The 22926-nt window shown below is 49.6% G+C and overlaps 1 protein-coding gene and 1 long non-coding RNA gene across 8 annotated transcripts in view; one reads left to right on the top strand and one right to left on the bottom strand.

The window, feature by feature from the left end:
* Positions 1-12760, bottom strand: part of HNF1A (HNF1 homeobox A) — a 23978-nt gene extending 11218 nt beyond the window's left edge. The window contains exons 1-2 of one of the 3 annotated variants that reach the window (XM_009426412.4): positions 12157-12760; positions 2367-2566 (exon numbers count right to left, since the gene is read on the bottom strand). In XM_009426412.4, coding sequence (XP_009424687.2) covers positions 2367-2566; positions 12157-12482 — 526 coding nt within the window. In that variant the 5' untranslated portion in view covers positions 12483-12760. The remainder of the gene's footprint in view (positions 1-2366; positions 2567-12156) is intronic. The other 2 variants (XM_001148615.7, XM_016924393.3) reach the window with 2 other exon arrangements.
* LOC107967661 (uncharacterized) lies at positions 10227-22926 on the top strand. Of its 5 annotated transcripts, none has more exons than XR_008538389.2 (4): positions 10268-10608; positions 14355-14477; positions 16644-16757; positions 20865-22926. It is a non-coding gene; the product is annotated as an uncharacterized LOC107967661 (long non-coding RNA). The 5 variants fall into 5 exon arrangements; XR_008538390.2 differs by lacking the exon at positions 10268-10608 and adding an exon at positions 10622-11637; XR_008538387.2 differs by lacking the exon at positions 14355-14477 and having other exon boundaries at positions 10270-10608.

Below are 22926 nucleotides of genomic sequence, written 5' to 3'. Positions count from 1 at the left end.
TTGTATTTTTAGTTAAGATGGGGTTTCACCATGTTGACCAGGCTGGTCTCAAACTCCTGCCCTCAAGTGAGCCACCTGCCTTGGCCTCCCAAAGTGCTGGGATTACAGGCATGAGCCACCGCGCCCGGCCTGCATACATTTTTTTTTTTCAACAGTGATTTTTACTGCTGGTGGAAGTGTAAATTGATATAACTTCTTTGGAAGGAACTATGCCAATATGTACCCAAGATTTTAAAGCAGCTACTCTGTGTTCCAGCAGTCCACTTCTAGGAATTTATCCTACAGACACAGTCACATGTGAACATGCACTTATATAAAGAAGGATGTTTTTTGCTGCAGTTGGTTGTATTCGCAGATTGCAAAATCCCTAAAAGTCCTTCAGTAGGTGGCCAGTTAAACAAATAACAGCCAGCAGCCCTTATAAAGAATGAGATCCATCAATCTCTCAGTGCCAATATGAAAAGATATACAGGATTTATCGCCAAGAGACAAAACACAACGTGTAAAATAGTGTGTCTAGTATGTTCCCATTAATCAGAAAACGAGCAAGAAAATAACATATCTATTGCTACTATATGCAGAAAATCTCTCTGGAAGGATACACAAGAGTCTGGGAATTCCAGTGGCTGCTTTAGGGGAAAGGCATCTAATTTTTCTTATAAACTCTGTTTTTCTTCTTTTTTTTAGCCAAACGTGTATTGCCTTTCTTTCTTTCTCTCGTTCTTTTTCTTTCTTTTCTCTTCCTTCCTTCCTTCCTTCCTTCCTTCCTTCCTCCCTCCCTTTCCTCCCTTTCCTCCCTTTCCTATCTTTCCTTTCCTTCTTTTTTAGAGCAGGAAACTTGCCATGTTGTCCAGGTTGGAGCCGAACCCCTGGGCTCAAACAGTCCTCCCACCTTAGCCTCCCCAGTAGCTGAGATTATGGCACACCACCATGCCTGGCTATTTCCTTTTTTAAAAACCTGGATAATTAAGGCCAGGCGCGGTGGCTCACGCCTATAATCCCAGCACTTTGGGAGGCCGAGGCGGGCGGATCACGAGGTCAGGAGATCGAGACCACGGTGAAACCCTGACTCTACTAAAAATACAAAAAATTAGCTGGGCGTGGTGGCGGGCACCTGTAGTCCCAGCTACTCGGGAGGCTGAGGCAGGAGAATGGCGTGAACCCGGAAGGCGGAGCTTGCAGTGAGCCGAGATCGCGCCACTGCACTCCAGCCTGGGCGACAGAGCGAGACTCTGTCTCAAAAAAATAAAAATAAATTTAAAAAAAATTAACCTGGATAATTAATAAAAGAAATGTCAAAAATTGTCACACATAGATGGAGGTTGGAAGGTGACAGTGCCCTTGGGATTTGGTGGGGTATGAGGCCTGGAGAAGAAAACCCACCATTCCCTGAGTAATAGGGCTCCCAGAGCTTCCTGAGTTTGCAGTGGAGGATTTCCTGAGCGTAGACCTTGCCTCTGAGCCTTTACTGATGCTGTTCCTTCTGCCTGAAACACCCTTCCCTGCGTCTCCATGGGTCAAAATTCAACTCCCACTTTAAGACCTAGTCTAAAGGTCGTATTCTAAAGGTCATATTTGCAATGTGAGCCTTCCTGATACCTCTGCCTTCCTGAGGAAGAACAGGTTACTCCCCAGTCGACAGTCAGCTCAGCACCCTGAAATGCTTTGTGTAATACTCTGCACTGGACCAGGCACCCCAAAAATGCATGATAAATAGTAGCCATTATTGTTGTTGTTGTGGCTGCTGTTGTCCCATTCTAATACATGACTCGCTGGATCATAATGAGCTTTTCTCCCACTTTCCCACTTAACCATGGGCTCTGAGAAAGCAGGGACCCAGGCCGGGTATGGTGGCTCACGCCTGTAATCCCAGCACTTTGGGAGGCTGAGGCGGGTGGATCACCTGAGGTCAGGAGTTCAAGACCAGCCTGGCCAACATAGTGAAACCCCCGTCTCTACTAAAACTACAAAAAATTAGCCAGGCATGGTGGTGGGCACCTGTGATCCCAGCTACTCCGGAGGCTGAGGCAGGAGAATTGCTTGAACCTGGGAGGAGGAGGTCACAGTGAGCTGAGGTCGCACCACTGAACTCCAGCCTGGGCAATACGAGCAAAACTCTATCTAAAAAAAGAAAAAGAAAGCAGGGACCCATTTCATTCATCTTTGGATGTTCAGGACCAAGTCTACTCCCGTCCCACAGAGTGCCTGGCGCAGAATAGGTAATAAATGCAGGTTGAATCCCACTGACTTCCTTTCCATCTACCTGTCTGTGTAATGGGGATGGTGAAGCTTCCAGCCCCCACCTATGAGTTAGGGGAGAGTCCTGGGCCCTCCCAGGGAAGATGCGGGGTAGGGTCATTACTTACGCTGCGCCACCTCTCGCTGCTTGCGGACGTACCAGGTGTACAGGGCGGCCCGCTTCTGCGTCTTCATGGGAGTGCCCTTGTTGAGGTGTTGGGACAGGTGGGACTGGTTGAGGCCAGTGGTATCGACCACCTCCCGCTGTGGGATGTTGTGCTGCTGCAGGTAGGACTTGACCATCTTCGCCACACGCCACGGGTCCTCCCTGGGAGGAGGGCAAGGACAGGGTCTGCTCAGCAAGGGCTGTCTCTCCCCATAGGGGGGGCTGCGGTCCTGGGTGCTGGAACCTTGTCAACCCTGAGGGTGGGGACTGTGCATGAAAGCAGTTATGGAGCCCAGGGGCCTACACATGGACTCAGGGACAGTGAGGTATGGTCATTTATGCCAGGACACAGGGACACAGACACATGGTCATGAGGACAGAGACTTGTAGACGCACACACATGACAAACGTGGACACAGGCCTATGGACACAGACACTGGAACAGATAAAGGTTTAGAAACATGGATACACAGACACACAACACAGATGAAGATATGTGGATGGATGGGTGAATGGACGAATGGATGAATGGGTGGATGGATGGATGAATTGGTGGATAGATGGATGGACTGGTGGATGGATGGTAGGGTAGAGTGGATGGACAGATAGATGGGTGGATGGATGATGGATGGATGGATGGATGGATGGATGGATGGATGGATGGATGGGTGGGTGGGTGGATGGATGGATGGGTGAATGGGTGGATGGATGGATGAATTGGTGGATAGATGGATGGACTGGTGGATGGATGGTAGGGTAGAGTGGATGGACAGATAGATGGGTGGATGGATGATGGATGGATGGATGGATGGATGAATGGATGGATGGATGGGTGGGTGGGTGGGTAGATGGATGATGGATGGATGGACGAAGGAGACCTGCTGGAGAAAGGAAAGCATTAAATCTGAAAACAAGGAAAGAAATATGGATTCTCCAATTTTACACCTACTCCAGCCTGGGTGACAGAACAAGACCCTGTCTCAAAAAAAAGAAAAGAAAAGAAAAAAAGTGCATTTACTGCCAGTGATTAGGGTGCAAACAGGTAGATAGATAGATAGATAGATAGATAGATCAACTTTGTGATTTTTTGCCCTAAAGGCTGTCTTAGAACTGAATCCTTTCAGGTGGGTGGGACTCTGCTTGTCCTGTGACCTTGGACAAGGAATAAAATGATGCAAATTCTGTGGGCCTCAGTGGCTTCTCTCTCTCTGTATATATGTATATGTATATATATATATATATTTTTTTAAAAATGCTTCCTGAAAATCTGCATCCTTAGCTGTGGCCAGGCCTGTTTCCCCACAGCACCAGAACAGGCGGCTGGTTTTTCTTTTCTTTTTCTTCCTTTTTTTTTTTTTGAGATGGAGTCTCACTCTGTCACCCAGGCTCGAGTGCAGTGGCGCGATCTTGGCTCACTGCAAGTTCCGCCTCCTGGGTTCACGCCATTCTCCTGCCTTAGCCTCCCGAGTAGCTGGGACTACAGGCGCCCGCTACCACGCCCAGCTAATTTTTTTGTATTTTTAGTAGAGACGGGGTTTCACCGTGTTAGCCAGGATGGTCTCGATCTCCTGATCTCGTGATCTGCCTGCCTCGGCCTCCCAAAGTGCTGGGATTACAGGCGTGAGCCACCACGCCCGGCCGCGGCTGGTTTTTCAACAGAGTCTCAGGTGACAGGGTTGACATTCAGAGGCCTCATAGTACCAAAAATGCATGTGAACACTGGAATCCTATTCTGTGGGTTGAGATTCTCCCACCAGAGAGATTCAAGGGACCCAATGCCACCTGTGAGTCATGTCTCTGCTGTGGGTCTCCCTGTGGGGGAACAGAAGGGATCAGATTGCCTGAGCCATATAAATTTTCTCTCCTCCTCTCCTGCTCTGTCTCAATCCCCGCCTCTTTCTCTCTCCCTCTCCTGAACTTATATTACCAATATGTCACAGATAGGCTGGGTGCAGTGACTCACACCTGTAATCCCAGCACTTTGGGAGGCCAAGGTGGGCGCGTCTTTTGAAGTTAGGAGTTCGAGACCAGCCTGGCCAACATGGAGAAAACCATCTCTACGAAAAAAATAATAAAAATAAAAAATAAGTCAGATATTGTGGCAGGTGCCTGTAATCCCGGCTACTCGGGAGGCTGAGGCAGTAGAATTGCTTGAACCCGGGAGGCAGAGGTTGCAGTGAGCCGAGATCGTGCCACTGCATTCCAGCCTGGGCAACAGAGTGAGACTCCGTCTCAAAAAACAAACAAACAAACAAACAAAAAGTTACAGATAAATACAGCTCAATACAGCAGCACTGAAACAGGCAGACTGGGATTTGAACTTGGGTCTGCGTGATTCCAAAGCCTGTGCTCTCCCAGGCCTCGCTGAGCAATTCGCTTCTAGAATTTGTGGCTTTTAATATTGGCACAGGTGACAAATGGCACAAGTAGAAGGCAATTCCTTGCCACGTTGCTTGCCATAGCAAAAGATTGGAAGCCACCAAGGAGCCCAGCAAAAGGATACTGATTAACTAAATGGAGGTGCATCTGTTCAATGCAACCACTGAAAAAACCCCGCTGAGGAAGCTCTGTGTGCCCAGATGGAGCAGAGTTTATCTGGTGTGTCTGCTGTGCTGCTATTTATGAATAATTTGAAGTGAGGTAAAAGAGGATTTCTACATATTTGTGCACGTGTAAAATACCGGAGGGCACGCAAGGAACTGGGGACTCTGGTTCCTTCCAGAGGAGAACGGGGTGCTGGGGATGGGAGTGAGAAGGACAGTTTTCTCTGTTGTCCTTGTGTACTTTGTAAATTACGTAATATATACTATATATGCATACATGATATTTATTTTTATTTTTATTTAGTTTTTTTTTGAGACAAAGCCTTGCTCTGTGGCCAGGCTGGAGTGCAGTGGCGCGAGCTCAGCTCACTGCAACCTCCGATTCCCAGGTTCAAGCGATTCTCCTGCCTCAGCCTCCTGAGTAGCTGGGATTACAGGTGCGCGCTACCAAACCCAGCTAATTTTTATATTTTTAGTAGAGACAGGGTTTCACCATGTTGGCCAGGCTGGTCTCAAACTCCTGACTTCAGGTGATCCATCTGCCTTGGCCTCCCAAAGTGCTGGGATTACAGGTGTGAGCCACCGTGCCCAGCCAATATTTATTTTTATTTATTTATTTTTCTTTTTAGAGGCTACTTGCTCTGTCTCCCAGGCTGGAGCACAGTAGCGTGATCATAGCTCACTGTAGCCTCAAACTCCTGGGCTCAATTGGTCCTCCCACCTCGGACTCCCAAGTACTTGGGACCACAGGCACATGCCAACATGCCCAGCTAATTTTTGTACTTTTTCTTCTTTTTTCTATTTTTTTTTTTTTCGTAGAGACAGGGTCTTGCTATGTTGGCCAGGCTGGTCTCAAACTCCTGGGCTCAAGTGATCCTTCCACCTTGGCATATATAATATTTAAAACTGAATTGTAAACCGGGTATGGTGGCTCATGGTGGTAATCCCAGCTCTTTGAAAGGCTGAGGTGGGAGGATCACTTGAGCCCTGCAGTTCAAGACCAGCGTGGACAACATAGTGAGACTCTGTCTCTATAAAAAAAAATAAATAAATTAGCCAGGCATGGTGGTGCACACCTGTAGTCCCAGCTCCTCAGGAGGCTAAGGTGGGAGGATTCCTTGAGCCCAGGAGTTTGAGACCAGCCTGGACAACATAGTGGGACCCTGTTTCTACAAAAAATAGAAAAATTAGCCAGGTGTGGTGGCACAAGCCTGTAGTCCCAGCTACTTAGAAGGCTGAGACAAGAGGATCTCTTGAGCCCGAGAGGTCGGGGCTGCAATGAGCTGTGATCGCACCACCGCACTCCAGCCTTGGCGACAGAGTGAAATCCTGTCTCAAAAAAAAAAAAAAAAAAAAAGTCTGAGAACTCATGTTTCTTGAGGATTTACTGTGAGCCAGGCACCGTGCTGAGGACTGGCCACTTACATCTTATAACCCTAGGAAGTAGACGGTGTGCCCATTTTGCAGAGGAAAAAACTGAGGCTCAGAAAGGTGCAGTCACTTGTGCAAGGTGATCTAGTTGGGACTCAAAAATATTTCATGTTGCCAGGACCACCCCACCCCCGCAGGCCTCTCCCTAGCTTCTCTCTCTCCCTTCTTTCCGGGGCTCCTAGGATCCTCTCTCCTTCATCTCCCTGCTTTGCTGAGTGCCAGTCAGAGCTCAGAAGGAAGGGCAGTACAAAGTCCAGCTTGGTGCTCTGTGGCAAACATGTTTATCTGATCCTAGAGCCAGGCTGCCTGATGCCTCCCCTCCCCCATCTGCAGCCATCACCCTCCTGTGCTGTGTCCTCCTGTGTCCTCCCTTCCTCCCTCCTTCCCTTCTCTCTCCCACAAAGAGAATAGGGTCAGTCTTCCTCTCACCTCTTGAGAGCCTCTCCTGGGCTCAAACCAAAGATTTTCTATGTGCCCCTGTCCATCTGATTCCATGTCTGTCTGTTTCTTTCTCTGTCTCTCTCTCTCTCTCTCTCATTCTCATTCTCTCATGCCAGGTCAAATTTAAGCTGAACTTGAAAATAAAACAAAGGCCAGCCACCCTGCACAAATACATGTGCAACCCTTAGAAACCGAAGACAGGCTTTTGAATGTGAAAATGGAAAGCAAACTGTTAAAGTGAGCTGATACGAACGTTCCACTTTTAAACAATTCCTAGTAGAGTTGGGCAAAAAATCCACAACAAAAAAGTGAATTTTAAATGCCAGTTAGGAGACAGAGAACCAAGAGGGCATGTCTTTCCCTTTTCTGGGAGAAGCCACCTGTGCCACTTTTTTCTAGAACCTACTGAATCAATGTCTGTCTCTCCCTACCCCCCACTCCCTTGCTATCACTCTCTCTCTTCTGTCTCTCTCTCTCACACACACACACACACACACACACACACACACACACACACACACACACAGAGTCTCCAAGGGCCTGACTATTTTTGAGGGCAGATTCTCCAACTGTCCTAGCTCAGAACTAAGAGGCCAAGGCTGGGCGTGGTGGCTCATGCCTGTAATCCCCACACTTTGGGAGGCCGAGGTGGGTGGATCACATGAGGTCAGGAGTTAGAGACCACCCTGGCCAACACAGTGAAACCCTGTCTCTACTAAAAATACAAAAATTAGCTGGGTGTGGTGTATGCCTGTGGTCCCAGCTACTCAGGAGGCTGAGGCAGGAGGATCACTTGAACCCGGGAGGCAGAAGTTGCAATGAGCCAAGACTGCGCCACTGCACTCCACCCCCAGCAACAGAGTGAGACTCCGTCTCAAAAAAAAAAAAAAAGAAAGAAAAAGGAAAGAACTAAGAGGACAAGTCTCCAGGCATCTCCTTCTTTGACTCTAATGGGTTTGCGAGTCAAACCAATGTGGGTTCAAATCCCACCACTGTGACCTAGCCGCGCGTGCTCTTGCATGACCCACATCTGCCCCGTAACGTGGGGTAAATCCACCCCTACCTCACACTGCTACTGGGAAAATTAAATGAGCTTCAAATAGGGAGGATGAACTTAGGGCAATGCCTGGTGCACAGTAAGTGCTGAATTTGTGGAATAATATTGTCATCATCATCATCTTAACAATGCAGCCCTGGAGACCCTTGGCCCCACACAGCAGAGCCCAGGAGAAGTGAAGACCCGCCCACATCTTCCTCCTCTCTCTCCTACCCTTTCCGGGGTCAATCGGATGTCCGAGGCGTTGAGCCTCTTGCCCTCTGGCCCCTGGGGTTTCAGGGCATGCAAGGTTGTGGTATTCATCTCCACATCTGGAGGGGAGCTGACTTCTCAGTGTGGGGGCTTTAGACCTGGCCTTGATTCTTTGCTTAACCTCTGTGTGCCTCAGTTTCTGCATCTGTGAAATGGGGCTAATGATATTTCAGACTTCAGAGATGGGGAGGAGGAAAAAATGAGCTTAGCGCATTTTGTAAGCCCTTTGTGAACTCCAAAGCACTGTATGGAAGTGAGTTGATGGTCAACTTAAACAGCAGGAATGACTGGGGAGGGGAAAGTGTGACCTCGAGGTTGCTGTATGGAGCGTGAGGTAGGAGGACCCAGGTCCAAGTCCTGGCTTGCCTTCAGTCATTTGGAAGAGTTTCGTTCAGTAAGGCACTGCCTCTCTCAGCCTTAATTTGCTCATCTGTAAAATGGGATCACTAATAATAACTGCTGTATATTGCAGTTACTACATGTTTACTCTACAAGTGCCATGCCATTTAACCCTGTGGACAAGGGCTATTGTCATCTCTACCCTGCAGACGAAACTGAGGCTCAGAAGTATAAAATCACCTGCTCAAGCTAGAAAGGGGCAGAGCTAGGATTAGGATGCAGGCAGTCTGGCTTTTGTTGGGGACGTCAGATCCTCTGTCCCCCCCCTCCCCGTGGCTACTGTTTTCTTGAGTCTCAGTGCCCTGATGCTGCCTGATGGGCAGGATCAGAATACTTCAAGATTGGGGTTTGAAGGCTGAGGGCAGTGGCTCTGAGTGCCTGTAATCCCAGCACTTTGGGAGGCCGAGGCGGGCGGATCACCTGAGGTCAGGAGTTTGAGACCAGCCTGGCCAACATAGTGAAACCCCATCTCTACTAAAATACAAAAAATCAGCCAGGTGTGGTGGTGCATGCCTGTAATCCCAGCTACTCGGGAGGCTGAGGCAGGAGAATGGCGTGAACCCAGGAGGCAGAGCTTGCAGTGAGCCGAGATCGCGCCATGCATTCCAGCCTGGCCAACAGAGCGAGACTCCGTCTCAAAAATAACAACAACAACAACAACAAAGAAACACGTTGGGGTTTGAGCTGATCAGGGACAGAAAGGACCCGGGAGGACACCCAGGAAGGAACTCTGGGTCCCAGTTTCTCCCTTGGCCACGTCTCAGGCTGCTGGGCCCTGACCAACAGGGCAGCAGATGTCTTCAGGGCCTCAGAGAATCCCAGTCACTCACTCATTCCTGCTGTGCATCAGCCACTGGGCAGGATGTGGGTACAAGTGGTAAATAAGGCAACACGGGCCTTGTCCTTGAAGAGCTTCTATTTTCATGGCAGGAGATAGAAAACAAACAAATCAGATGATCACAAGTCTTGACAGGGAACCAGAGAAAGTAAACAACAGCAGTGGAAGAGAGTGACAGGGGTGGGGCCCCCTTTTGGATGGAGCAATCAGGGAGCTGAAGGAGAAGGAATCGGCCATGGGAAGATCTGGAAAGAGGTTCTGAGCAGCAGGAAGAGCACGTGCAAAGGCCCTGGGGTGGGAATTGGCCTGGGGTACTGAGAACAGCAAAGCCAAAATGACTGCAGCAAAGGCAGCAAGGAAGAGAAAGACCTGGGAAGAGATCCAGGAATTTGGTGGGGTGGAGGGAGGGGAACGAAACCAAGGCAGGGAGTTTGGACTTTATTCCTTGGCCAGGGAGGGAAACTGAGGCATAAGGAGAGGAACAGACTTTCCCGAGGTCACTCAGGGAGCTAAGGGGGAGATCTGAAGAAAGAGCTCAGGTTCCTGCTGTGGCCACCAACATGAGGCACCCCAGGGAGGCCTGGGACCCAGGACCCATCCCGGCTTCTTCCCAGACACTGACTTCTCCCGGGAAACAGCTTCTACTAGACATTCTGCCTCTGTACCGTCTTCCCAGCCTCAACCTCCCTGATGGCCCAGGCCTTCAATAGGGGTCCCCCGCCCCTCTGTCCCTGGCTCCTTTCCTGACCCTGACACTGGAGGCCCCACTTTTTTCACTCAGGGCGTTTTCCGATCCCTTTTGTTACCTGAACAATAAGTAACCCAGGTAGTTAGTTATAAACTCTGCAGGAACAAGGAGCTGGTTGATAATTTATAGCAACATCTCAAATTTAAATGGAAAGTAAATAGCATGCTGTTAGCATTAAAGAAAACCCAATCGGGGCAGGCGGGAAGCACTCCAGCCTCCTTGCAAGCTTGGGGCGCCTCATTCTCTCCCGTGCCCCTTCTCCCAGCTGGGTCTGAGCCCCCGCCCCCCTGGCTCCTCCGTTCTGCTTCTCCCAGCTTCTCTGTCCATCTCCCCCAGTGGCCTCTCTCTACACTCTCTGCCTCAGCTTCCAGGTCTCTGCTGGTCCCTAGGAAGCACTTTGACCTCTGCTTCCCCTTCAAATGCTGTGGATCAAGCCTCCCCAACCCCACCATCCCACCAAAGGGGGCTGCTGACCGAGAGAGCTCACTCAGCCAGGTAAGAAAGCATCCCCTGCCCCCACCCTCACCCCAAAGCCCCCAATCCCATCTGGGGCCCCGGGCAGGTCAGGCCCAGCCCCACCCCATCGGGTTGCCTTCGCCCTGGGTCTGGGATGCCTGACTCTTTGCCCCTCCCCTGCAGCTCTGAAGTCCTTTGCCCTCCTCTTCCTGCCAAGTCAGGGGGCCCTGACTGCTCCCCTGCCCCCTGTCCAGGCCCTCGGGAGGCTCCCTGAGGCCTCTGGGAAAGCAGGAATCCACCAGCCCTCCCCCACCCCAGCTGGGATCAGGACCTTGGACAGAAAAGAGATGGGCCCCTTTGGAGCATCTTTGGGGCTCGGTCTCTCTCTGACTCCCTGGCCACCCCCTGCAGGCCTCTGGTCCCCGGTCATAGCAATTGAGAGCACCGAACAGAGTAGGTTTGGGGCCTCAGTTTGGTGAACTTAGTCCAGCTCCTTCCCGGCTCTAAGCCCCAGTTTCCCCATTTGTGAAGCAGAGTCACCAATAGCTTCTGCCCAGGACTCCTCAGCATGAAGGGAAATTATTTCTGTGAAACCTCAGCACAGCGCCCAGGAAGTAGTGAACCTCCTCAAGCAGGCGCTGTAGGGTGGAGGGCAGGGAGCCACTGGGGAGGGGTGGCCCCTGTAGCCCCCAGGCCATCCTTCCTTCTCCCCCACACCCCCATCCCCCACCCCCACTAGGTGGGAGGTGGGTTGGCCCAGATCTTTCCAGGCCACCATTCCTACAAGTTAATGATCACAGACCTTATCAGAGCCTTTTGCCGTTTATAAATTTATAAAACAAAAGAGAAATAATAAAGCACGTGGGTAATTAGTAACTAGGTCAGCTCTGCTGAGGAGAGGGGAGGCATCGAGCTCGGACCCACCCAGTTCTCCAGGAGACGGGGAGTCCGCCAGCGGATGGGGATGTAGAACGGGCAGCCTCTAATGGCGCCTGCTGGTGAGGCGGGGTGCCTGTGGCCATACAGGAAAGGGGAGCAGCTCCCACCTCGAGGCTCTGTCTGCCTCAGGTAAGAAAGACCTGGGCTTCCCTGACTAAATGCATGAGTCCCTAGGAGGCCAGGAAAGCCCCCAAACCCCAGCTTCGGGCCCTCCTCCCTGGCAGTGCTTCCTGGCCCCCGGAGCCTACCCACTGAGGACTCAGTGCAGGAGTTAGGGTCTGGAGAGTATAAATGATCAGAGTGGCTAAAAATTTCCACCACCTCCCAGTTCTCCAGGCATTTGAGTTGTGAACTCACCTGCTTTTTCTCCCATCTTGGACCCCCCTGGGGAATGTCCCCCTTGCCCAAGGACTGGGCTAAAGGCCTGGGCTCATGGGATTTGGGACTCTGCAGAGGAGCAGTTCAGGGGCTGGAGGCTCAAACCTCCAAGCAAGGACCCCTGGGCTCTCATGGGCCCTGTCCCCCTTCCCAGCAACTAGGCTAAAGGCTGAAGGTCATGGGGACTCAACTCAGAAGGGGGGCTCGTTAGGAGCTGAGGGGGGCCCCTCTAGGCTCTCCTGGGAGCGGGGACGGGGCAGGGCTCCTTACTGCAGAAGGGTCTCCACCACGGCTTTCTGGTGGGCCGCCTCCTCAGGGCTGAGGTTCTCCAGCTCTTTGAGGATGGGTGGCGTGAAGTCTTCCCCATCGTCGTCCGTCTCGTCCTCGGAGCCCCGAGTCTCCCCCAGCCCATTGGGCAGCTCAGCCAGCTCCCCTCGACCGCCGCCGCAGGACTCCCCCTTGTCCAGGGGGCCTTCTCCAGCCAGGAGGTAGGGCCCCGGCTCACCCAGTGCCTGGATCAGTGCCTCTTTGCTCAGCCCTGACTCGAGCAGGGCCGCCAGGAGCTCCGTCTGCAGCTGGCTCAGTTTAGAAACCATGGCTCGGCTGCCACAGGGCCACGCGGCCTGGGTCCACCACGCTAGCCGCCTCCCCCACCGCGTGGGTTGCGTTTGCCTGCCGGCCGGCAGACACAAACCAAACTCCTTGCACCCACTGCCCCCCCAAAACCCCACTAGCCAAGCCCTGTGGGCACCCCCAACCCCCAACCCTGGCCCCAGCGGCCCGTGAATCAGGGCCCCTGCCTGTTCTGTTTACATTGGAGCTGGGGAAATTCTCCAAGGTTCATATTTATCCGTGTGCTTAGCGAAGGGACTGAACTTTGGACTTCAGCCCTGCAAAGTGCAGGCCTCATGGCAGCGGAGAGGGACAGGGAGCTATGGCCTGCGATGGGAGTGGGCAGAGGGGAGGGTGGGGGAGGCGCAGGTGAGGGGCCCTGAGCAGCTGGGATGGAAGGTGCTGGGAGCCAGGGAGGCCATCAGGAGAGCAGCGTTGGGTCCTACCCCCGAAAGAACCTTGTAGGGGCATCATGCTGAGACAGGAGAGCCAAAAATGCTTGCTGCTTACGAGAGCGGCAGCAGCAGGGAGCTCTAGACAGCTGGGCTAGCTCTTCTCAAGGGCAGAGGACGCTCACGGCCATTTTGGGGCCCTTCCATCCATTTTGGGACCCTTCCACCCCACTCCCGGCCTGACACCAGGCCTCCCTCCCTGTAGGAAAAAATATGTTAAGATTACCATGTGCCAAGAACAGTGCTGGCTCTGTGAGGGCGAATTCACTTCATTGCATTCTGCTACCAACTGTGAGCAGGTACAGAGATTATCCCCATTTTATAGAGGAGGAAATCGAGGCTCTGAGCGGTCAAGTAACTTGTCCAGGGTCATACAGCCAGCAAGGCAGAAAACATGCAAGGTGAGACTGAGTTGAGATGAGTGTGACACTTGCCCCAGATGCAAATTTATTTTTTTATTTTTTGAGCTAGGTTCTCACTTTGTCACCCAGGCTGGAGTGCTGTGGCGCGATCATGGCTTACTGCAGCCTTGACTTCCTGGGTTCAGGTGATCCTCCCGCCTCAGCCACCCAAGTACCCAAGTAGCTGGCACTACAGGCACGCACCACGACACCCAGCTGATTTTGTGTGTGTGTGTGTGTGTGTGTTGTGTGTGTTTGGGTTGTGTGTGTGTGTGTTTTTGAGACAGAGTCTCACTCTGTCACCCAGGCTTGGAGTGCAGTGGAGCGATCTTGGCTCACTGCAACCTCCGCCTCCCAGGTTCAAGCGATTCCCCTGCCTCAGCCTCCGGAGTAGCTGGGATTACAGGCACATACCACTACACCCGGCTAATTTTTTTGTATTCTTTATTGAGTTGGGGTTTCACCATGTTGGCCAGGCTGGTCTTGAACTCTTGACCTCAAGTGATTCGTCCGTCTCGGCCTCCCAAAGTGCTGGGATTACAGGTGTGAGCCACTGTGCCCGGCCTTGTGTGTGTATTTTTTGTGGAGACAGGGTTTTGCCATGCTGCCCAGGTTGGTCTCAAACTCCTGGACTCAAGCTATCCGCCCACCTCAGCCTCCCAAAGTGTTAGGATTACAGGCGTGAGCCACCATGCCTGGCAGCCCAGGTGCAAATTTTAAGGGAGTGCCAAAAAACCCAGTCATCAAGGTAAATAGCATTTTTATGCAATATGTTTTAAAAATTAAAATGAATGCAAAACCCCAAAGAATTAAAAACAGATGTCTATACAAAAACTTGTGCATGAATGCTCATAGCAACATTATTCACAAGAGCCAAAAAGTGGAAAAAACATAAATATTCATCACCTGATGAATATATAAACAAAATATGGCTTGACCATGCAATGGTATAGACATATATATATATATATATATATATATATATTTTTTTTTTTTTTTTGAGATGGGGGTCTCGCTCTGTTGCCCAGGCTGGAGTGTAGTGGCGCAATCTTGGCTCGCTGCAACCTCCGCCTCCCGGGTTCAAGCAATTCTCCTGCCTGAGCCTCCCGAGTATCTGGAACTACAGGTATGTACCACCACGCCCAGCTAATTTTTGTATTTTTGGTAGAGATGGGGTTTTACCATGTTGGCCAGACTAGTCTCGAACTCCTGACCTTAGGTGATGCCCTCGCCTTGGCCCCCCAAAGTGCTGGGATTACAGGCATGAGCCACCGCATCCAGCCAATGCAATGGTATATTATTTGGTCATATAAAGGAATGGAGTTCCAGTACATGCCACGACATGCATGAGCCTTGAAAACATGATGCTAAGTGAAAAAGTGGTCACTAAAGACTACATAGTGTGTGAGTCCATTTATCTGAAATGTCCAGAACAGGCAAATCCATAGAGACAGGAAGTGGATTTGTGGTTGTCAGGGCCTGGGTGGGAGAAGGGAATGGGGAGTGGCCGCTCCATGGTGCCGGGTTTCTTTAGGATGATAAAAATGTTCTACAATTGATTGTGGTGATATCGGACAACTCTGTGACTTTACTAAAACCCAATGAATTGCACATTTTAAAAGGGCGAGTTTGATGGTATGTAAATCCATAAAAATATTGTTGTAGCTTTATTGAGATATACTTACCATACAATTCACCCATTTCAGGTGTGCAATTCTGATTTTTTTTTCATTTTTATTTATTTTTATTTTTTGAGACAGGGTTTGGCTCTGTTGCCCAAGCTAGAGTGCAATGGCATGATCTGGGCTGACTGCAACCTCCGCCTCCTGGGCTCAAATCATCCTTCTACCTCAGCCTCCCGAGTAGCTGGGACTACAGGTGTGCACCACCGCACCCAGCTAATTTTTTTTTTTTTTTGTATTTTTGGTAGAGACGGAGTTTCACCATGTTGCCCAGGCTGGTCTCAAACTCCTGGACTCAAGAGATCCTCCCATCTCAGCCCCACAAAGTGCTGGAATTACAGGTGTGAGCCACCATGCCCGGCCTCAAAAAATATTTTTTAACTAATGTAAAATAATCTGTGCTGAACAAAATAGCAAACATCTAAATACAGGCCCTGTGGCCAGGCACAGTGGCTCACGCCTGTAATCCCAGTACTTTGGGAGGCCAAGGTGGGTGGATCACCTGAGGCCAGGAATTTGAGACCAGCCTGGCTAACATGATGAAACCCCATTTCTACTAAAAATTTAAAAAGCTGGGCATGGTGATGCACGCAGGAGGCTGAGACAGGAGAATCGCTTGAACCCAGGAGGCGGAGGTTGCAGTGAGCCAAGATCACGCCATTGCACTCCAGTTTGGGCAACAAGAGCAAAACTCCGTCTCAAAAAAAAAAAAAAAACAGGCCCTGCCCTCACCCACCAGCCACATGTGGCTACCAAGCACTTGAAAGATGGCTAATGTCACTTCTTGAAATGATAATTTTTAAAAAATATATTGAGTTAAATTTTTAAATTAAGATAATTTTGGCCGGGCGTGGTGGCTAACACCTGTAATACCAGCACTTTTGGGAGGCCAAGGTGGGTGGATCACCTGAGGTCAGGAGTTCGAGACCACCCTGACCAATATGGTGAAACCCCATCTGTAATAAAAATACAAAAATTAGCCTCAGGAGGCTGAGGCAGGAGAATCGCTTGAACCTGGGAGGCGGAGGTGGCAGTGAACCAAGATCATGCCACTGCACTCTGGCCTGGGTGATACAGCAAGACACTGTCTCAAAAAAAAAGACAATTTAAAAGTTAACATTTAGGCCGGGCACGGTGGCTCACGTCTGTAATCTCAGCACTTTGGGAGGCCGAGGCGGGCGGATCACAAGGTCAGGAGATTGAGTCCATCCTGGCTAACATGGTGAAACCCCGTCTCTACTAAAAATACAAAAAATTAGCCGGGCGTGGTGGCGGGTGCCTGTAGTCCCAGCTACTTAGAAGACTGAGGCAGGAGAATGGCGTGAACCCAGGAGGCGGAGCTTGCAGTGAGCCGAGATCGCGCCACTGTACTCCAGCCTGGGGGACAGAGCGAGACTCCGTCTCAAAGAAAAAAAAAAAAAAAGTTAACATTTAGAATAATTTTAAATTAGATTTAATTAAAATATTATTTATATATTATATAAATATAATGTTATATTTAGTTTAAAATAATTTGGTTTAAATTAAAATTTTATTTATAAAAATAACTTTATTTTAAAAATTAAAGAAAATAACTTCACCTGTTCCATTTTACTTTTTATTTTTTTAAGAGCCAGATTCTTACTCTGTCACCCAGGCTGGCATGATCATAGCTCACTTCAGCCTAGAACTCCTGGCTTCAAGCAATCCTCCCACCTCAGCATCCCAAGTAGCTGGAACTACAGGTACGCACCATCATGCCCAGCTTCATTTATATATTTATCTTTTTTGTTTGTTTTTTGAGACAGGGTCTCCTTCTGTCGCCCGGGCTGGAGTGCAGTGGCACAATCTTGGCAAACTGCAATCTATGCTTCTGGGGCTCCCGTGATCCTCCCACCTCAGCCTCTCCAATAGCTGGGACTACAAGCGTGTGCCACCATGCCTCGCTAATTTTTGTATTTTTTTGTAGAGACAAGATTTTGCCACATTGCCCAGGCTGGTCTCAAACTCCTGAGCCCAAGCCATCTGCCCACCTCGTCCTCCCAAGTTTCTGGGATTACAGGGGTGAGCCACTGCACCCTGCCTATTTATTTACTTTTCGTAGAGATGGGGGTCTTGCTTTGTTGCCCAGGCTGGTCTCGAACTCCTGGGCTCAAGCAATCCTCTCACCTCAGCCTCCCAAAGTGTTGGGATTACAGGCATGAGCCATCTCACCTGGCCAGTAATGTATTTCACTCCAAGAACAACTCATGAATTAGGAACTGTTATAATCCCCCTTCTGCAGGGGAGGAAAGAGAGGCTCAGAGAGGTTAAATGACTGCTCAGAGTACCTCAGAGCTGGGCTTTAAGTCCACCTGAGGCAGGCGGACGGGCTGTGCAGGACAAGTTAGCAGCCCCCGCCTGAAGGAGAGTGGTACCCTCTTTCCTCCAGTGCATTTATGTTTTATTTTTATTTTTGAGACAGAGCCTCACTTTGTCACCCAGGCTGGAGTACAGTGGTGCGATCTCAGCTCACTGTAACCTCTGCCTCCTGGGTTCGAGCAATCCTCCTACCTTAGCCTCCTGAGTAGCTGGGACTACAGGCACACACCACCATGCCTGGCTAATTTTTGTATTTTTGGTAGAGACAGGGTTTCACCATGTTGGCCAGGCTGGTCTCAAACTCCTGGCCTCAAGAGATCCACCCACCTCGGCCTCCCAAACTGTTGGGATTATAGGCGTGAGCCACCGTGCCCGGCCAAGTGCATTTTTTGGTAAACCCCCGCGCAAGTTGCTTTGAGGTTGAGCAGCTTACTGCTGGGGACAGCATTCTCAAGTCCAGGCTAAACAGGGAAGATGCTGTGTGCTGTCCCTTTGTGGCTTTGAGGTTCTCCTGCTTATTCTCTTTGCTGCCTGCAGCCGCCTCTTGGTGACTTTCCCTTTCCAGGGAGCCAGAGGAACCAAGGAGGGTTGGCCCTGACTCCTGCCCCCAGCATGTAAACTCATTAACTGCTGGGTCCTCAGGCAGTTAGGTGGCTGAGCATTTGAGTCTGGGACGGCAGGTGGATTTGGTTGGAGAGGCAATGACAGAGATTGGGGAGGAGCCTCCAGAGTCTAAAGAGATAGGTACACAAGCAGAAAGTTCCAGCCCCCAGCCTGCCTTTCCCCCATGCTCAGGGGACAAAGCTGAATTAACTCGAGGTCAGGAATGGCATTTGCATTTGCATTCTTGAGAGTCACTGCAAATAAGAGCTGTAGTCATGGTGAGTGGTTAAGGCAATGGACTAGAGAATCACTGAGAAAAAAAGCGAACAGTGGCTGGGCGCAGTGGCTCATGCCTGTCATCCCAGCACTTTGGGAGACCTAAGTGGGTGGATCACTTGAGGTCAGGAGTTCGAGACCAGCCTGGCCAACATGGTGAAAACCCATCTCTACTAAAAATACAAAAATTAGCCAGGCTTGTCAGTGGGCACCTATAATCCCAGCTACTCGGAAGGCTGAGGCAGGAGAATCACTTGAACCCGGAAGGCAGAGGTTGCAGTGAGCTGAGATCATGACACTGCACTCCAGCCTGGGTGACAGAGAGAAACTCCATCTCAAAAAGAAAGAAAGAAAAAAAAAAAGGAACAGCCGGACACGGTAGCTCATACCTGTAATCCCAGCGCTTTGGGAGACCGAGGCAGGTGGATCACCTGAGGTCAGGAGTTCCAGATCAGCCTGGCCAACATGGTAAAACCCCATCTCTACTAAAAATACAAAAATTAGCTGGGTGTGGTGGCGCACACCTGTAGTCCCAGATACTCAGGAGGCTGAGGCGGGAGAATAGCTTGAACCCGGGAGGCGGAGGTTGCAGTGAGCAGAGATCATGCCACTGCACTCCAGCCTGGGCGATAGAGTAAGAATCCGTCTCAAAAAAATCTGAAAATTAAAAATTAAAAAGTGAACAGTTGTTTAGTAAGTGCAGTAGGTAGGCCAAGATAACTATTAAGTATGTCCTAACAAGGTAGCTGCTTGAAAAAAATAATGCACATAAATTAAAAAAAAAAAACTATTTTCACTCATTCTTAACTTCTCGTATGGATGTACTAACGGGAGGCCTGTGCCTGTTGGGCTGTCCACAGCTACTCAAACCTTGAGATTAGATGGGACGCTATCACCCTCATTTCCTGTTACACAATAACTTCTGCATGGCACTTGCTTTTAATCATGACAACTGCCATACACTCAGCTTTACAAAATCATGTCATTGTGGAAAGGAAGTTCCCTCCATCTAACATTCAAACTTAACTATCCTGAGCTGGTAGTTTGCAAGGTGTCCAACAGATGTCACTGTGTTTCCTTCGCAAATTCTCTAAAATAGTCTGCTGTGTCCCGGGGCATAGTAGATATTCAATAAATGGTGGCTGTGAGTTTTATCACATTTCTCTCCTACTGGGTGAGCAGCTGTTTGCAAGACTAAAATTCGGGCGAGGCACAGGCTTCCCCTTGGTCTTAGCAGCTAGCACAAAACGAGTGTCCCTTCAGCCAGTCTCAGAGCTCTTTGGCAATTCAACTGACCCTTGTCCTTCAGTCCAGACAACGTCCCAGGGCCCACCTGCATTCAAACTCGGAGTGTTCTCCTTCCCACCCCTATTATCTTTTCAACTTTATGGACAGTACATGCAATTTTCTCATTCATTTTCTCATTTAACATCTAACAGCTTCATGATATCCCCATTTTACAGATAAGGAAACCAAGGCTTTAAGAGGATAGGGACCCTAATCGGCTAAGGCAGAATTAGGATTTGAACCCAGATCCCCATGATGCCAGAATCTAAGCCTTGACCAAATATGTGTTACTATTACTTTTGTTGTTGTTTTTGTTCTGGGTAACTCCAACCCTCTGCTTGTTGGCCTTGTCACCTCAGTGCTGATTTTGCAGATGAAGAGACTAAGGTTCCAAGGTGCTAGAGCACAGTGGTTAGGAACACACACTCTAGAGCCAGAGTGCCTGGGTTTGAGCCTTGTTCTGCCGTTTACTAGCCGTATGGCCTTGGGCAACTTGCTTAACTTCTCTTTGCCTCAGTTCCTCTTCTCTTGGGTTGTTAGGAGAATGAATGAGGTGATATCCACAGTGTCCAACACCCTGCAAGCAGCCAGGTGTGGTGGATCACACCTGCAATCCCAGCACTTTGGGAGGCCGAGGCAGGTGGATCATTTGAGATCAGGAGTTCGAGACCAGTCTGGCCAACATGGCGAAACCTCATTTCTACTAAAAATACAAAAATTAGCCGGGCGTGGTGGCAAACAACTGTAATCCAAGCTACTAGGGAGGCTGAGGCAGAAGAATCGCTTGAACCCAGGAGACAGAGGTTGCAGTGAGCCAAGATTGCGTCACTGCACTCCAGCCTGGGCGACAGAGTGAGACCCTGCCTCAAAAACTAAAAATAAAAAATGAACAGTGTCCAACACCTTGAAAGCATTCCGCATGACTGAACGATCACCATTACGTGATTACCAACATGACGACCCCACTCCTCTTGGCCAAACTGAGTTCTCTTCTCTTGTAAAAACTTCTGCATATGAAGTCACCCATTCCATTTGACTCTTTAGCCCTCATCCTGGCATTCAAGGGCATGGACGACTCAACCCCACTCTCTAGCCAGCCTGACCTCTCCATTCCCTTCTCTGGCGTAGAGGCCACTCCCACCACCTGCCCTTACTCCCTGCCCTCTTTTGTCAGCCTGTACTGTGTTGAAGCTCCCAGAAGAGACAACTGCAGTCATCACTTTCCACTGTGTTCAGTGATGTCAGTTCGGCCCAGCTGGAGGTATTCACATCATGGAAACAGACCATCAGATTTGGTGTGTGTGTTTTTTATTTTGCTTTTTCAGAGAGCCAGCTGTTAAACACTAGCCAACACCCCACTGATGCTGTTCCTTCTACCTGAAACACCTCGCATTGCCGGTGAGCTCTAAAGACAAGAGGACCTGGGTCTGCATTTCCCAAAGGCAAGAATCTGGTATCACCTGCATATTATTTTCCCATATTTGAGCACCACTGCCTTTTGCATTATTTACTTAGCAGTTTTGCTCCTGTCAACTCACTTTTTTAAAACTAAACTTATTTTAAAAAGAAAAGTTTTGGCCGGGAGCGGTGGCTCACGCCTGTAATCCCAGCACTTTGGGAGGCCGAGGTGGGCAGATCACCTGAGGTCGGGAGTTTGAGACCAGCCTGACCAACATGGAGAAACTCCGTCTCTACTAAAAATACAAAATTAGCTGGGCGTGGTGGCTCATGCCTGTAATCCTAGCTACTCGGGAGGCTGTGGCAGGAGAATTGCTTGAACCCAGGAGGCGGAGGTTGCAATGAGTCGAGATCGCCCCATTGTACTCCAGCCTGGGGAACAAGAACGAAACTCCATCTCAAAAAAAAAGAAAAAGAAAAGAAAAGCTTTATATAATTTTAATACTCAAAAAAACAGTATCCCGGCCAGGCACAGTGGCTCACACCTGTAATCCCAGCAATTTGGGAGGCCAGGCAGGAGGATCACTTGAGGCTAGGGGTTTAAGACCACTTGAGGCTAGGGCCAACATGGTGAGACCCCGTCTCTACTAAAAATACAAAAATTAGCCAGGCATAGTGGCATGTGCCTGTAATCCCAACTACTCGGGTGGCTGAGGAACAAAAATCACCTGAATCCAGGAGGCGGAGGTTGCTGCGAGCCGAGATCGTGCCACTGCACTTCAGCCTGGGTGACGGAGTGAGACTCTGTCTCAAAAAAAGAAAAAGAGTATCCCTTGTCATAAATAGCAAGCAGTCATTCAGACATGGAAATGAGGCATTCACACTTGTTCTTGTTTCACACTAAGGCCCTAAGCCTAAGGAGGGTTTCTCTATGTTGAAAGGAAATGAGGCAGTGTTCAGAGGGCTGTTAAAGATAGACTAGCAACTAACTGAAACTTTCTCCTCAATGTAAGCACTTTAGAAGGGACTGAAAAGAGAATGTTCTTCCTACATGTACCGTATCACCTCCAATTACCTCGTGTACCACTATTTTGCAAATAAATGCCAGAGGCAAGAGTACATTTTGATGCTTTAGCCTAGCACTCAAAGCCCTCCTCGATTTGAATCTTTCCAGCCTCATCTTGCACAGCCCCTCCATACCCAGGCCTCACCCACTCTATTTGCCATCTCCAGAACATACCCCTAACCGTCTCACCTCTGTGCCTTTGTGCAAGCTGCTCCCTCTACCTGGAAACCTCCATTTGTCAAGCTGCTGCTGTCTTCAAGATCTTCCTGGTCAGAATCTCCTGCTGTCCTCTTCTGCCGCCCGCAGCAATGTGAGCCTTCCCTACTCACTGGAGCAGAGCTACGGCATCAGAATGCCCTGGACCAGGGGTTAGAAACACAGATTTCTGAGTCTGCACTCGAAGATTTTTTCTTTCTTTCTTTCTTTCTTTTTTTTTGTTTTCCAATTTTTCTAATTTTAGAGATGGGGTCTCACCACATTGCCCAGGCTGGTCTCAAGCTCCTGGACTCAGGTCATCCTACCACCTAGGCCTTCTAAAGTGTTAGGATGAGCCCTGAACCTTGTAACATGAACATTTATTAGTTATATCTGGAAAAAAATATAAAGTTATTTTTATTTGGGTGATACTGCCTTCAAAAAAAAACAAAAAAAACAGGAGGCCGAGCACAGTGGCTCATGCCTGTAATCCCAGTGCTTTGGGAGGCTGAGGCAGGCGGATCACTTGAGGCCAGGAGTTCAAGACCAGCCTGGCCAACATAGTGAAACCCCGCTTCTATTGAAAATACAAAAATGGGCCAGGCGCGGTGGCTCATACCTGTAATCCCAGCACTTTGGGAGGCCAAGGCGAGTGAATAACGAGGTCAAGAGATCAAGACCATCCTGGTAAACATGGAGAAACCCTGTCTTTACTAAAAATACAAAAA

This window comes from Pan troglodytes, chromosome 10 (assembly GCF_028858775.2).
Source record: "Pan troglodytes isolate AG18354 chromosome 10, NHGRI_mPanTro3-v2.0_pri, whole genome shotgun sequence".
Lineage (NCBI taxonomy): Eukaryota > Metazoa > Chordata > Mammalia > Primates > Hominidae > Pan > Pan troglodytes.
The sequence above is the reverse complement of the archived record's forward strand: the minus strand, read 5'-3'. Positions and strand labels throughout refer to the sequence as shown.